Source organism: Crocodylus siamensis, chromosome 2 (assembly GCF_052110815.1).
Source record: "Crocodylus siamensis isolate JL-2025a chromosome 2, ASM5211081v1, whole genome shotgun sequence".
Classification (NCBI taxonomy): Eukaryota; Metazoa; Chordata; order Crocodylia; family Crocodylidae; genus Crocodylus; species Crocodylus siamensis.
The window spans coordinates 17,395,877-17,412,137 of NC_143396.1; the positions used below are offsets into that span (position 1 = coordinate 17,395,877).

A 16,261-nucleotide genomic window follows, 5' to 3' on the forward strand; every position below is an offset into this window, starting at 1 on the left:
CAAATGGATGCTCCAGAAATTTAAGCAACCACTTAAAAAAAAAATTGTCCCTAAGCTTTTACTGTACATAATTCCTCCCAGAGATCCTCTACTGATAAGAACCCAACTCCATGCCCAAGACATTCACCCCACCCTATGGGGTCTGCCTCAGCAGAAATGTAATATCAGAACAAAGATAAAACCAAAGTGGCTTAACAATAAAAAATGAATTCCCCCCACCCCACCCCATTTTTTTCTTTTATTTTCCTGCAAGTCTTGACAACCATCTGTTTTTAATTGAACCTCATTGGAAATGGCTGTGAACATTTCAAGGTCGTATCAATTAAATAGTTACAGAAGTATTTGCTTCTTGAAAAGCTTCCTTGAAAGAGGAGTGATTATTGGGGATGGGGAAAATATGCAAGGAACTGGAGATTGTTAGGAATGTTTGTATCTTCTTTTTCAAAAGTGACATTAAAATACTTTTGAGATCAGGGGGCAGCACAAAGGCAGCGAAAGGCAGCTGGTTACACACTCAAAGCAAACCAGCTGCCAGAGCAAAAAGTTGGTAAAGTGAGAAATTGTTTGTAATAGTGGAAAGGCTGATAATCCCCTGCTTTTTTTAAAGTTTAAGCCCCCCTTTTCTTTCCTCTTGGCTAATAATAGCTAATAACTGCTTGAGAACAAGAGGGTAACCTGAACCTGCATTCTGGCAGTATTAGGCGTCTTTGATTCTAGTAGTCCGCTGTCATTACCACCAAAGTGCTGATCGTGGGGGGGTTCCAGCTTTAGCTGTCAGCAACATTGTGTTTTCAACTTTGAAGCTCCTGCGTTGTGTGATGTTAGTGGCGCCTGTTATATTCACTTACATGTCTTGATAATTATTATTGATTGCTCAGTGGTGGACTCTAAGCAGGGTTGTAATTGGAGACGTGTGGTTTACATTCCCACATCTTAAAGGGAACATCAGTGAATGATTATAATTACTTCAATATCTAAATAAATATTGAGTGAGATTTGGGACCACAGTTCTCTGAGTAACACTGATGGAAATCTGAAGTAACACACTAGAGTTGTCCAGGATTTACACTCTAAATAGATAAAACCAGTGGGGATGCATAGGGGGTGCATGTGCACCCCCTGACAGGCAGCGCTCCCCGCTTAGGCAATGAGCGGGGGGGGCAGGCGGGAGCACTGGTGCCTGCTCCCCTGGGAGCGTCAGCCAGGGAGTGGGGGCACCAGGTGAAGTGCTGCTGGCATTTCCAGGAGCACCACTTGCATTTTCCGCTCGGCACAGTTGGCCACAGGAGGACTCCCAGTCTGGGAGATCGGCTGTGAGGGGACCCCACCCACAATCGGTGAGCTTGGCCATGGGGTACCTCACCCCCCACCCCAGTGACTGGCTGCTGGGGGGGAGCATGTACCCCCCTTGACTCCGGTGGCACCAGTCGCCCATGGTAAAACTAGACCCTTTGTGTTAGGAGGTTGGAAGGAATTCAGAATAGTTTCTAGATGGAATGAAGTTTTTAATAAATGGTGCCAAAATCTGGAAGCAGCATAGGTCTCATCTACCAGGAGATATTAGTGATCAGTAGGCACAGAACTGAATTTTACAGTAAGTCTGCATTAAATTCCAGTTGACTTCTGCTAGTGGACACTAAGTGAGATGGCTTACTCCACTTCCAGAGTGGAGTCAATAAACACTGTATAGCTTCTCTATGCAAGTAACTATGTGGAGTGTAGAGTAGCTAACATGCTGTTAATTCACATCTGAACTGGTTTTGATTTCCCAGCCCTTAATTCTGCTTCCAGGTTTCCATTTGACACTGAAGGTGAGAATCAATGTTTGCACTGGGAAGCACTGGAAATCAAAGAGAGTGCAACAGTTTTTTTAACCTAAATTCTGAAGCTTTCATTAAAGAATACAGTAATTTAGTCATAAAACTTAATGTAATTTATACTTTTGTCCTTAAAACTTGTGGTCCTAGATGTGGCTGCCTCTTAAACATCAGAACACTTACAGGGCTCAGATTAGAGCTGCCTCAAAATTGATCTTGCTTGCTACTTACTGGGTGCATCTACACAAAATGCCCACTGCGCAGTAACTGGTGTTACGTACACAGCACTGTGGCCTAGCGATGCTTAATGCACAGTAGCTCGTTACTACTATGCAGTATGTTCACATCAGGGTTTGTGCCCAGCAACACTACTGCGCAGTAGTAACAAGCTACTGTGTAATGAGCGTCTCGTGTAGGCGCGGCCACTGAGCTTCAGGTTCTGCAACCTTTCCATGCCCAGAGCTGCGCAGTCAGTGGTGTAATGGATTCATGGTGAAGGACCCCAGGTCTCTGGCATGTCCTGCATGTTGGTTTTGTCAAAAGAAAGCTTACAGCAACCCAAGGCCAAGGCTTTTTTAAAAAAAACAAGTGCACCTAAATTTTAAGCTACTGTTTTCATCTCTAAGTACTTACCTGATATCTGTGATTTACAAATAGAAATATACTGAGTGCCCACAGACTTCACTTCCACGTTCAGCATTTTTAAACAACCAGGTTACTTATTTAGATATCTAAACATGGGTTTAGACACCTAATTCCAAACCCCCGCTTCTCACTGTGACTCCTTCTAAAAAGACTCACCATTTTAAGAAAGCAAGATAAGGCTGGTGTGCATTTTGTTCTGTTCCATTTCATTTCCACCCCTCTCGATGATAACACGCATCCTGATAAGAGAAGAAAACAGCATCCGCTCACTCTCTCTCACTTCTGGTCCAAGTATAGTATTGAATTAATAATTTGTTCTGTTTCTGGTAGTTTGAAGTATGTAAGTATCACTGCAATCCCATATGCTAAAATAAGGGTAACCAAATATCATGCTTCAAGGCACAGGGTCAGGAAGGATTTTACTCATTTCCACTCTCTTGTATGGTAGACGTTTTGGTATATTCTTTTGCCTTCATCCGGGATCACAGCAAATGCTGCCTTACAAGAACATTTAAATGGATGCTCAGCCCTCAGGAAATCCCATGGGATTTCAGCATGTGCTTAAAGTGACGTGCCTGCTTAAATGCTTTTGCTGAATCTGGGCCAAAAACAGGATGCAGGGCATGATGCACCAGTAACCTAGTGCATTATACAGCAACATGTTCCTAATTCATTTTTCTGGTGACTATTTCTGACACACTCTCCAGGTTCTGCAGAGAAGTTTATTTTGTTTTTTAACTTTATAAAGCTCAGCTCTACAGGCAACAATAGAAAACTTGCAAGAGTTCGTCTTGGAATGAAGGCTGTTCAGCCTGACTTGGCCTAACCCAGATGGATTACTCTTCTGGCCTTACAATGAACATTCATAAAATTTTCTGCTTTGTAGAGTATAATGCCAACTCTTAAGCAGTTGTAGCAAAATATAAGAGTAACTGCATAGATAGTGTCATGCCATTTTTTAATGCTTATTGGAGATTATGAAAACCGTATGTTAACTACAGTTTAAGAAGTTAACAGTAACTCATACAAAGCTTGGTGGGCTCTACAGAATAGTTAGTGCAGGAGGGGAGAGGGGACATGAGATATTATTGCAGGCAACTCCAGAAATGTAAACAAGATGCTAGACACTGTTAAAGCAACTATATTATAATATCATCATGCAGTTATATGATAGCAGTATGTTCCCAGTCTATCATAAATAGGGTTCAATTTTGGTCTCAGAAGAAGATACACTTCTACATAAAGGATACAACCAAAAATGAAAAAGTCCAGGAGTCCAGGAAATTTCCTACAGGTTTGGAAAAGTTTCTGTATGAGACGCTTCGTCTACATGTGTAGAAAAGGTGCAATGAGATCTAATGTATGATCCATGCAGTCAGACCTCCTGCTACCACGTGCATGGCAGGAGGTGTGATTGTGGGTTTGCCCTATCCTAGCAAGAAGCAAGTTCCCACAACTGGGAGATTGCAGTTACTGGATAGCCCCTGAGGCTGGGAGCTGTCTGCATTCTCCCAGCCTGGGCGCTCCATGCATGCCTGGGGCTGTGAGATCACATCCAGGCCCCATGGCTGCTCAGATTCAGCTGGATCCACCCAGAGTCCCTTTAGTTGGAGAAATCCCAGCCCCAGCCTCAGGGGAGCTCCTGCTACACATGCAAAATAAAGCTAAATAACAACCAGCTATAAAGTTAGTACACATTTTCAAGGTTGAACTTTATAGCTGGTTGGAACTTTTTATGACATGATAAGTAATTTGCACAAGGTAACTGTGCAATTAACTGGTTAATTCATGTACCGTATAGAGGGAGCCAGAGATGTTAAACCTGTCGGACTGTGTAGCTTAGAAAGAAGATTACAAAAAAGGGCATCAACAACAGAAATGTGTTAAATGAATGCATGTTAAAGGAATGATACAGAAGTGGCTCCCCTATGTCTTTTGAGGCCTAATAAAAAGACAAAAGCTTTAAAACAGCCAAAAGGAAATATTTGATTATATGAAAAGAATCCTTCCCTTTCCCATTATAGAGCAGTTTTTACCTCTTTGGTAATGTATGAGCATACGGTAATCAGTTAAGTCCTTGTGGTTGGAGTGGCAAGGGTACTGGCAGTGCCCTCATCTTCCCCACTTTTATTTATGTGTATTGCAAGGGATTTTGCCTGGTGGTTGTTGGTGAGGGTTTGAAGGGGTGATTTTTGGGGAATCTGGATACACAGCTACCTGCAGCCGTAGGGGATTGGACTCCATGGCCCTGTTGGTCACCGCAGAGCAGATTGGTCGGCTCCAGTGCAGCCATGCTGCGCGACCAGGGGACAGCAGTGCTGCACAAGCCCCGGAGCTATGGGGTGGCAGGGGGCAGTGGCTCCACCTGGTGAGCCAGTCTGACTCCCCGTTGTGCTGCAACGCTTCTGTTAGGGGCTTGGTAGTATCTAGTATCAGAGCCTGCGCCGTATGACATGCAACCTGTCCAAAGTCAGCTGGACTGTAGTAGTAACTGCAATAGTAATAGTAGCACTAGTAGTGGCAGTTGCTGTATTATGTTACGTGCTTCTGTGCAAATGTTTTGGCCAATGGGTCTATCCTGAATAGAGCCCCTGGCTGTCAGTGTAGCCTCCCAACAAGCTCGTTCCCTATGCTGTGACAGAGCAGCACTCATCACCATGCAAGAAAGCTCTGCCCGGCCCTTCCCTCTCACCTGGCAACGGTCAGAGGCATCTGTGCCAAGTCACCCATACCCCAGCGCTGAAAGCTTCACTGTCAGGCAGAGCAGCACTGGGAAAGGAGTTCCTTTATTGAAGTCTCCTGCCTGTAATTAAGGCCTAATTAAGTGAAGAGGTGGAGTGACAAACTGGGGCTTTTCCCTGCCTGCCTATTCTCCAGCATTGTTACTGGAAAATCTTGCTATGGGGGATAAGTGGGAAGAATCCATGCGAGGGAGGGAAGGATGGTAAAAGGGATAAACACTAATTGAATCACTCCTGTGATTACACCAGGTCAAAAGCCCTGCACTCAACCTAGGCCTTGGCCCTTCAACCCTTTAACACAGGCACTTAAATTAACACACCATTCACAAGTCTGGTGCCGGATGTGAAGCATCTGCTTAAGTCTTTACCAGACCCCAAAGTCTTGCAGTGCTCCAGAGCTCACTATCTAGGGTCCACAGCAACCATCCTTCTTGAAAAAAATACAGGTTGGCCCTCTGCAGACACTGTAAGCGAGGGGGGGGGGGGAATGAGCAAAAAATGGTGTAAGGCCAAGAGCCTCAAAGCTCTTTATAGTTAGCTTGTGTCATCCCTGACACTAGATTGAGAAAACTCTGGCTGCTGCTAGCTCTGCTGTTTGGGTGGCAGAATTAACAGCTGTGGGAATGAGAAAAACCTCTCTTGTTTTAATCTTGGATGAAATCCTTACAGAAAACTGCTGGGATGCATCAGGATTGGGTTTTGATAGGGGCCTGAGCTGACCTCCATATTTTTGTAAATATGTACTTTGGAAGTTTTTAGAGGGTGGGTTTTTGTTTTCTTTTTTTTTTTCCTTCTTTTTTTATCCCTTCACCCCCCCACTCCACAAGTGATGGGTTCCCTCTTGGGCCAGCAGCCTCTGCTCGTGAATGCTTTATCCCTGTTCACACAAGTGACTGATAGTATCCAAAAATAGCCAGTTAGGTGCACTGGAGTGCAACCCAGTGCAAACAAAGAGGCTACCTTTTGAAAAGCAGCACTTTGTGGTGGTTCTGAAACATGGTACACTGATCAGTGCTCTTTTAGCAAGGTTGACTTTATGCAGCCTTACTTTCCCATGATCTTTTAGCGGTACTGCGACTGTGCAAAAGTACCACAGAAATGAATGGGGAAACACCAATAGCCTAGAAAGTGACTTGTGTTTTTTCTCCCTCCCTTTCAAGATTCTCCATCGTCAGGCGATGATGAAGACGATGATGATGAGTCTGAAGATACAGGTAATGGCTGCTTCTTGCATATAAAGTCTTTCTTTTAAAGAAGCCATTTGTACTCAGAAAGGTATGGAGGGGTCTGTGTGTGTTGAATGAAATGTAGGAAATACAGTATTATCCCAAATGGAAGATTTCCAGATCTCCTGGTCTGATGTGGTTTATTTGACTCAAGTGACTGAATCCTCTTTGTGGCTCTGCTGTAGACTTGCTGTGAGACCTTGCACAAGTGATGTACTATTTTGGTGCCTCGGTTTCCCTGTCTGAAAAACAGGGCTCATGCTACTGACTTACCTTTTTGAAGTGCTTTGGTATCTAGAAAATTGATCTAAATACCAGTAAAATCAGTTGCACGTTTATGAGGTCACACCTGAATTTCATGAAAAAGATGAAGGGGATGCCATTTAGCACTGAAATGAAAATCCTTCCCTGAGTTTGTTGACTAGACATTATGGGGTGTGAGTAGACGAAACGGGGGTTTACTTTGCCCTAAATTGAAGCAGTGGGTTTTTAAAAACACTGCTTCAATTTAGGGTGAAGTAAACCCCCATGTCGTGTACACCCGTGTCTTACCTGCCTCTCTGCCAGCAGTGAGGGGAGAGCAAGCTGCCAGTGGGCAGAGCGGTCCCTGGGCTGTGGGACTGGAGCTCCATGGCAGCAGTGGTAGGTCCCGTATATTTGCAATAGGGCCTTATATTAGCATGCCAGACCATCTAGATGGAATTGATTTTATAACCGTGGCATCAGGAGCTATGGTTATAACCTCACCTTTTATTTAAATTCTGGACAAACCAACTGTACCATTGTTTTGAACTACCAAGATATTCCAGCGCCTGAGAATGTGGTCCTGTGGGGGGTCGGCGGGTGTTTAAAGCCCTTCTAATGCATGATCTCCACCTTGGCCAGGGGAGCAGGGGGATGCAGGAGACTAGACCTCTCACTCCCTAGAGACTAGTCAAAAGACTGGGTTTGCTGGTGCCATGAGCAGCCCAGCTTTAAGTTCACCCTGTTATGCTGCTGGGGAAATCAGGGCAAAATGTGAGTCTTGTCTTGCTGCCCCTGTTGCAGCGAATCCCTTTCACCCCTTGCACTTGGTAGGTTAAGTGCCGTGTCATCTATTAGAATTATTACATGCTTCGTAAGCGTTAGCGTTGTGTTTTATTACGCACATTACATTTCTGCAAAGCGAGCTGCTTGCATCTATGTGTTTTTAATAAATAAATGTCTTATATTTGAACTCCAAATCAGCTATGTACATTGGCAGAAATTCAGCATGACTGGAAAATTTCTTCTCCCCGCAGCATTAGACATCCAGGCCTCTTTAAAAACAGGTCTCCCACTGTAATAAATTTGTAGCCGTGTGACTTGGGAAAGGTGGACAGTAATTGTGAGTTATGGTGCCAGCCAATCCATCAGCAGCAATTAGTGGTTTTTCTGATAGCCTCTAATTAAGGGCTAGATTCTCCAAAGTAACAATCACCTCCTGAAAAGTTCTCAGCACCCTTGTGGCCTGTTCAGACCAGTGAGTATTGCAAATGATCAGCTGTTGTCTAGATTAGTCCTTAGCATAGAGAAACTCATTGATTTAGCACAGTTTATCATTCTTTGCCGTCTTTTTTTTTTTTTTTTTTAATGTGGTTTATGGTAAATGGTTTCCTCTCTTAGCAACAGGTATCACAAAACACGGGCTGTTTGTAGTACAAAAGGACACATTTTTCTTAAATTAAAAAGAAAACAACCCACAGTTTGCCCCATGTATTTATAGATTACATTCTGGGGCTTCTTGACTTTAAGGGTTTCTTTTTTTAGCATGGAAGGTAACCACTAGCTTCACATAAAGGCCCTGCTATAAAAACCTGGATTCTCCTCTGTCAAAAAATGATCAGTTTGATTAGCATGCCCAGTCAGAAAGCAGAAAGGCCTTGTGGCTAGAGAGGATCTGAAAGTGCTTTTCACATCTGATATAGGTTGGACCCTCCAGTTAATCTTGACAGGTCCTTTGTTCAGTATCGGGAGCCAATTTGTTAACATCTTTACTGGCACAGGGACACTTTGGTGATTGTGGGAAGGAGCAGAAGGGGGAATGCAGAAGTATAGCATTTCGACATAAATACGTGGCCCTGTGTCACCTTCAAAGCCATCTACGTCTAGGGGGAACCATGGGGTTTAGGAGCCTCAAACCATGCTTTTCCACAGGGTCTAAGGTTAAATTAGCTACTACATGTCCTCTCCCATTGGTAGAGTTCACTATCTTGCTTACAGTAACCCTTTTTTTGTGAGGACTGTTCTCAAATCCCCTTCCCAGTCTTCTCTCCTCTGAACTAAATAATCCCAATTCTTCCAATCTTTCTTCATGCACTGTTTTCTAGACCTCAACCGTTTTTACCTTCTGGGCTCTTTTTATTTTGTTCACATCTTTTGGAGTATTCTCCCCACAATAGAGACAGTGCCGTGACCCTTAGTTTTCAATCCGCTGTTTTATCGCAGGTCTCACAGTACTTGGTGTTGGGTTTTTTTGTCTTGAAGCCCCAGCTTCTGGTGGTGTTGACTACATGATGATAACCTCAGTTTACTTCTGTTTTAAGAAGTTTTTAGGACCCAATGATACAAAATAAAACTTGAGAAGATGGCCTGGAAGCAACAAACCTTGAATGCAAGTGTTTTGATGTTATGATTTTTAAGCATGTGAACACTTAGGGCCTGACTTCAGGATTTCTAAACAGATTCATAGGCTGGAAGGGACCTTACAAGACCATCAGGTCCAGCCCCCCTGCACTTGGGCAGGAAAGACTGCTGGGGTATAGATTCATAGATGTTGGGGGCTGGAAGAGTGGGGCTGGCAGTGCTGTGGTTCCCTGTCAACACAAAATCTCTCCTTGGGGAAAGAAAAGTCAAAGCACAGAAATCCCCTGTAGAAAGCCCAGACAATTCATGTGCAGGGAGTTCCCTGCTCTTTTCATTTCCTTTAACCAACTTCTCTGCACAGCAGGGTGGAAGGGGAATCTTTCAAAACAAAATCTGTAATTTCAAATGGATCGGCTGTCTCTATTACAAATTGTGAGTCTCCATATTACAAATTGTGATCTGTGATTGAAACACAAGTGTTATCTGCAGCTGCTTGGGTTTTTCATTCTTTCTTTCTAGCACTAAAGCAAAAGCAAAACTCCCTCGTCAGCCTCCTGCTCCCCAACTGTATCTGTTTGTTCAGAGTCCCTGCTGGCTAGCCGCTGCACCTTCAAAGAGCCAATGTAATCTCCAATTAAATCTGGCTGTGTCCTCAGAAGCATCAGCTGGGAAAATTACACAATTAGTTGATTCTGTCCGAGGCAGAATTTTGTGACAGCTACTAATTGTTAAATGAGCGCTCAGCTCCATTAATTATTCCAAGTGTGGCTCCCATTTTTAATTGGTCATACAAGGAAGCTGGGCGCTAAGAGTCTTTGACAAATAAAACAGATCAAACAGATCACCTGGCTGGGTATTTGCCAATCGAAAAGGATTTAAATGATATTTGCTGTTCCACTTCCTTCACACCACTGCATGTGGAATTGCTGTCCACGATTAGAGAGAATTTGTTTTAAAATTCACTTTAGCAAAGATGAAATAGTTGCATTCCAAGAACTTTTGGGTTTGTAATTTATATGGGGGGGGAATTAGCAGTATTTTCTCCCTTGAAAGAAAAAGGGATCTGAGTGCATGTTATACTGAAACCATAAATGTTTTGGTAGCTACTCATGATAATGCACGTTGTTCGGACAGTGACAGAGTCATGCAGGGTTAATCTTCATAATTACTCTGTTACTTGGCAAGCATAATGAGTCTGTGAAGTATTGTGGTAATGCAGCTGTACTGCTTCTGGGACCCAAGTTGGCATAGGTATCTGCAAGGTGCTGTGTTAGACCGTGTAGACATACCCTTATTCTTCCACCTAACCTGATTCCACTTGTTTCTGGGTTGTACAGGATTGGAGATTCAGCACAGGATTTCCAGCGTTTCCAAGACCTTTTCAGTTGTGTGGAACAGGACTCAAAAGAAGGGATGTCAGAGGATGGAATAGAGCACTTAGTTTAATCTTTGTGCCTAGTCCTGCTTGCGCTCCCCTAGTAGCATTCTTACTGCCTTGACATTTTTTAGGGTTGAATCCTGCCGCTATCCAGTGACAAAACCACCATTCACTTCAGTGAAGATATTTGTAACCAATGATTGATTCGACCTGGACTGCTGTCCTGAAATGTGAACCTTAGTGAATTTTGATCTGACTGAAGCTAATTTCCCCTCCCCCCTCCCCCTTACCCCACTTGGAAAGTCCCAAACTTTGGCCTGCAAGGTTTGGGCGGCAGACGTGGGAGAAGGGGGGTGCAGTCCACATAAAGTATAACATGACACAGAGCTGAGTCGTCGTCATGAAGCGAACACGCATCTCTGGTGCTTTGTGATGCATGAAGCCAAAGGTTGAACTCTCCCTGCACCTGCACAATGCAGCTATCTGATTACACCTCTGTGCCTGGATGAGTGTCACTGCCTCTATAAAATGGGATTTATTATACAGGGATACTTTAATAAAATAGCAACCACCAGGCTCTTTAGCTCAGATGCTTTAGTGGGCACAAATCAGGACCATTTCTTCCAGTGTCTGGCCTTTTCCTGAACTCTACCCCTGTCACCTAGTTAACATTCCTTTAAATTTGTGCAACAGTACAGTGGGGTAATGAAGACGTACGGCCAAGGGGAAAGCTTTCAGCATGGGAAAGGAACGTAACTCTCCTATTTGGGGGAGACCAAGATGGAGCCCTAGGACTCCTTGTTGTGTCTGATACAGAAGTGAAAAAATCAACTCTCAGCCCCTTACCAACACTAGTCCCGGTAGGATAAGGCCATTTTTAACTAGTGTACTGAAGAATGGAGCACGTCAAGCCATTTAGCTGTCAAATTCCAGTAGCTATGAATTTGCCAATTAAGTGGTTATGTGAAACGGGGATGAATGTGGCCTGCTGAGCTAAAAGATAATGTTGGCCCCAAGAGATGCTTTTAAATATGCTAAAAACATACGCTCTGAGCACCTGGAGAAAAGCCATTCAGCAGCCTTACTGGCCGATTCCATTTCACCTCTGGACCATTGTGCATATATATGCTTGCAGCCTGGGCACAGCATACCCTATAGACTCCATGCATGCACTTCCTGTAAACTCTGCATGGGGTCCAGTTACAGCACTAAGATGACTTGTATGTGGCAGGACCCAGTAGTGTTGCAGCTAAGGGTCTGGGCCCATGTCTTTGAAATGTTTTTGTAAGTTGGGTGTCAACTTTAATTCTGTTTTTCTTGCCCCTCCCAACCAGGTCACGCCCAGATCTTGCTGCTTCTGTTCCATTCAAACCATTGCTGAGAGCCGTTTTTCCATGAGCAAGGTGGAAAATGTGGTCAAGTCCCCATTCACGCTCATCTTGACTTCTGCAACATCCCTTACTCTAGCCTTCCTGAGGCCACCTCATGCCACTTAAATCTATGGGTTTCTTCCAAATTAATCTTTCATGCTGCTTGTCCCAGCCATGTTCTTTCTCATTTTGAACCCTTCCACCAGTTTCCCCTTCTCCACTTCACCCAGCATGAGGCTTTCTTTTCCATACCTTCAGGACCTTTCACAAAGAACCAGAAAAATACAGCAGCTACAAGTTAATTTTGCAAGGGGTTGCTTGCTTTTGCTTATCAGTGTGTGCCTAGACACGCTACTAGTCGCATCCACTGGGTTGGTTTCCTTATGGGGACTGGCCATTGGAGACCACACCCAGAGATGTACCTGGAACATGTCAGGATCCTGGTAGGACTTAGGTGCTGGGTGCCAGCCTGGACAATATGAGCATGCACAGAACTGTAGCAGCAGGAACTCTGGAGCTTCTTGGAAGCAAGAGGGCACCTATCCAGTTGTTTTGTGGTATTCAAACATGCCACTTGCAATGCATCCAGGTTTACCAAAGCCATAGATGCTAGACAGCATTATGATTTCTGCTTTTCCCTTTTATTAGTACCACCTGAACTAGAAGTGCTTAAATCCAATTGTAACGAACAGACAGACAGCTTTGATCCCTGGGGAAGGAAGGGCCATGTCTTTAGGGTTTGTTTTGCTTATTAAGGTTAGGTTCTGACCTTTGACATGCATTAGCTACTTCCAGTGGAGTCAATGAGTCTTGGGCTGCCAGGTCAAAGTAAATTGGGGCCTTAATCTTGAGTTTTCATGAACAACACAATATTTGGGGGCTGCTAACTTCTTTAAACACAAGTGGCCTGCAGTCCAGCTGACGAAGTGTTAAAACAAATTAGCAAAGGGGAGTGCAAACAATAAGGCAATAAAGAGATGCTCCTTCCTAATTTGTGTATCTTCCACCCAGTTTCCTATAGCCTGGTATCTTTCCGGCAAAGGCAGGACAGCCACAGCAAAGTGGAGCCTTGGCTGTAGTGTTTACAGATGCTAAAAACACATGGAGGGCCCTGCTGCTTGTCTGACTTGAGCATCTTTGCAAAATCCTTTAGGGCTTCCATCAGCAGGTCTATGAAACTACGCCCAAAGCATAGAAATGCAGCTGTTAAGTGAGACCTCTCTCTTCACGGGCATTTCCCTTTTCTGAATCCATGCACTGAGTAGATGAAAATTTCATTTCATGAAATCACTTGATGTGAATTTGGAGTTGTAACCCCACCCCCTCCCCCAATAATTTCAATGGGATTACTTTGGATTTAAACCCAAGGAAGTGTTTTGCTTTATCATTTCACTAATTGCCATTTAGCTGTAAATGTTTTACAGCTAGGGTTTCCAAAAGGAGCTGAGGCTGTTAGTCACTTAAGAAATGTGGGTATCTAAATCCCTTAGGCTCCTTTGAAAATCCCATATTCCATGTTTATGTGTATGACGCATGAAAACCTTGTCCCACTGAAGTTGGTGCAAAATCCCATTGACCTTCAGCCCTTCAGTGGGGCTAGGGTTTTGCCCTGAGAGCTTGATTGCATGTGGAGGTGAAGAGGGTGTAGAAAGCCTTCCCTAGACTCTTGCAAGCTGGCAAAGAAGAATTTTTCCAACTATTTGAGTTGGTCTAATAAAAGAGATCAGATTTACCCGAGGAACCTTGTCTTCCCTAGGCTCTGGGTCAGTTGTGGACAGAGCCCTCCTTGCTGGGTGCCACAACGAAGCTCTCGGAAAGGACAGGACAGGTTCTACCCTTGCTCTTTGCTAGGCTTGCAGGGATTTTAGGAGGAAAAGGAAGGGCATTGTACCAGAACAATGCCCTCCAAAGGTCCTCAGGTGTGGCAGAGAGAAACAAGAGGAGCCCACAGCTATGACTGCAGACACCTCACTAGCTAATCCAGCCCCTGCTTCTTTCATTTGAATATAGCTTTTGCATGTTGACTGATGCGAGGAGGGCCTGAGGAATTTATAGGCAAGCTCTTGTAGCTCAGGCTAGATAAACTGCAGCATTCAGGTCAGGAAAAAATGACTTCATGCTCTCCGCATTGACGTGCTGATACAGAGAAGAGAGCTCGGGCTTTGTGATGCAAGATCAGCCCTGGTTTTGTTTATTATGGAACAAGTAGAAACATGAGGAGCTAAACCTACTTAACTCCTCAGCCTGGGTTGGGAAGGGGTAAGCAGACAATGAAACAAAAGAAAATACAGCGCCATGCCTCAGGTGGGTCCCACAGGGTTCAATATTGATGAGAAGTTTTGCTTGAAATTAAAATTCAGTATTTGAAGCGCCAGCCAGAAAGCGGTGAAACTTTTCAGGGTGAGATGGACAATATGAGGTTGAAAACACATGCACGTTTTTGTCAAGTGCTTTAAGGCAGCTCAGAGCAAAGGCAAAGAGTAGCTGTCCTACTAAAAGTTTGCCTGGCTAGTCAAAAATAGAGCATGACTTTTATTAATAAAAAAATGTATGTACTGCTTTTTAGACCTAGGAACACACAGCTGTGTGTTGGTGACTTCAGTGGAGCCTGGATAGCCCCAAATTTGCCAGGGCTAAATTAGGCATGAATGTACAGAGATTACAGCCCGAGCACAGGTAGTTCTGTAAGAAACTCTGAAACTGGGCAGAGGCCTTGAGTCATCATGTACTCTTATTAAAAACTTAAGCGGCAGAGTTTCTCAAAGCTGACGTATATGTGTGTGTATACGCGCACACATACACACAGTGTACATAGTTGCTGTACCATTGACCTGTGGCTGGCCTATTACAGCAAGTCTTATTTATACATTCTCACTGGAAAAAATAAATAAGGGTAACATTGACACCCTTCTTCCGAGTGCGAATTAACTCCGTTCATCTTGTGCTGCTGTCTGAAACACCTCGGCAAAGGGGAAGCATTGCTTGGGCAGCAGTTCATTTCACAGATTTCATAGCTCTTAGCTGGAAGGGACTTTGGAAGATCATCGGGTCCAGGCCACTGTCCAAAGGGCAGGATGTCAGCTAGCATCAAATAATCCCAGCAAGATAAGCATCCAAGTCTATCTTGAAGGCATCCAAAGTAGGTGCTGGCACCACTTCTGGGGGGCATCTGTTCCAGGCTGTGGGAGCACAGATGTTAAAGAGTTTTTTCTTATGTCCAGCCTAAAACAGTCTTTGCGGAGTTTGTGACCGAGTTGGGACTGGGCTGCTCTCCTACAGGAGGATGCGTAGGGCACGCTCAGCTAAGATATCCTGATGTTTGATACATGTGCACAGCCCTTGGCCCTGTTATATCTGCATCTGTCTGGGATGTTAGTGAGTCCATCCTTGCAAGATCCCTGTAAACTAATGAAGTATTATTGCCTCCTTCCTCCCCCCTATTTTAGAGGTGGATAACCAGGGCACATAGAGGCCAAGTTACTTACCTGAGGTCATGCAATACAGATTGTGACAGGGCCTAGACTTAACCTTGAGGGTCCTTTGTTCCAATCCAGTGTCTTTTAACCTAAGACTGTTCTTCCTTTTATTGATAAGAGCTATGGTATAGACAGGTCTCCATGTAACTACTAGCAGGTTGCCTGCCATATTCTCTAATTCCACTCCAAGCATTTCTAGGGGCAACTGTAGGCACGTTTGTGCTGTAGTTTGCTCCTATACCAACTTTTACCCAAACTCTCATTCCCACCCTCGCAGAACACCCTCAAGGACGTGCTTATTTGTGCCTTGCCCCTGTGCTTGTTTGCATGGCTGCAGGTACATGTTAGAGTCCAAACCGTGCTCTAGCTCAGGCCAGAGCTTACCCGCTTCACGGCAAGGATGCAGGCCAGATCGCTCGAGCAGGGGAAGTTTTCCAATGTCCCTCCACGGGGACAAATGCGTTCTCTCAAAACTGACTTCACTGACGGGGAAGAAACCCTAGAGCAGAGGTTTTCAAACTGGGGCGCGCCACCCTGGGGGGGCGTGAAGGGCGCAATGCAGCAGGGTGCGGGCAAGAAGTCTGCAAGGAGCCAGCGCCACTGCAGCCTTGCTAGAGGATGCGGGGAGCCCTGGGCAGGCTCCACCAGTGGGCTGCAGGGCCTCCAGCAGCCTGGCGCGGTGGGCACGCAAGCCATGGAGGGGCCAAGGCAGGAGGCGCTGGCGCCACGGTGGGTGAAGCCTGCCGTGCCAGGCCAGTGCAGCTGCTAGGATGGGGGTGCCCTGTACCTGGCTGCCCTGTTCCCTGGAACGTGGGGGCTGCTAACAAAATTGTAACTCAAAGTGGGGGCTCGGCTCAAAAAGTTTAAAAACCGCTGCCCTAGAGCCTCACCAAAAAGAGCCACGGGCTATGTCCCCAGCATATACAGATGTGTGCCACAGGGACAACCTGGTAATGCAGGCAGGGCCTTGCTAAGAGAAAGTTCAGCCTGGGTCAGGGCTCATG

The 16,261-nt window shown here is 44.9% G+C and overlaps 1 protein-coding gene across 6 annotated transcripts in view; it reads left to right on the plus strand.

Moving 5' to 3' along the window:
- Positions 1 to 16,261, plus strand: part of FGFR3 (fibroblast growth factor receptor 3) — an 86,806-nt gene that overhangs the window by 38,465 nt on the left and 32,080 nt on the right. For all 6 annotated transcript variants that reach the window (XM_090035397.1, XM_090035398.1, XM_090035400.1 and 3 more), the window contains exon 4: positions 6,364 to 6,417. In XM_090035397.1, the coding sequence (XP_089891523.1) occupies positions 6,364 to 6,417 (54 nt within the window). The remainder of the gene's footprint in view (positions 1 to 6,363; positions 6,418 to 16,261) is intronic.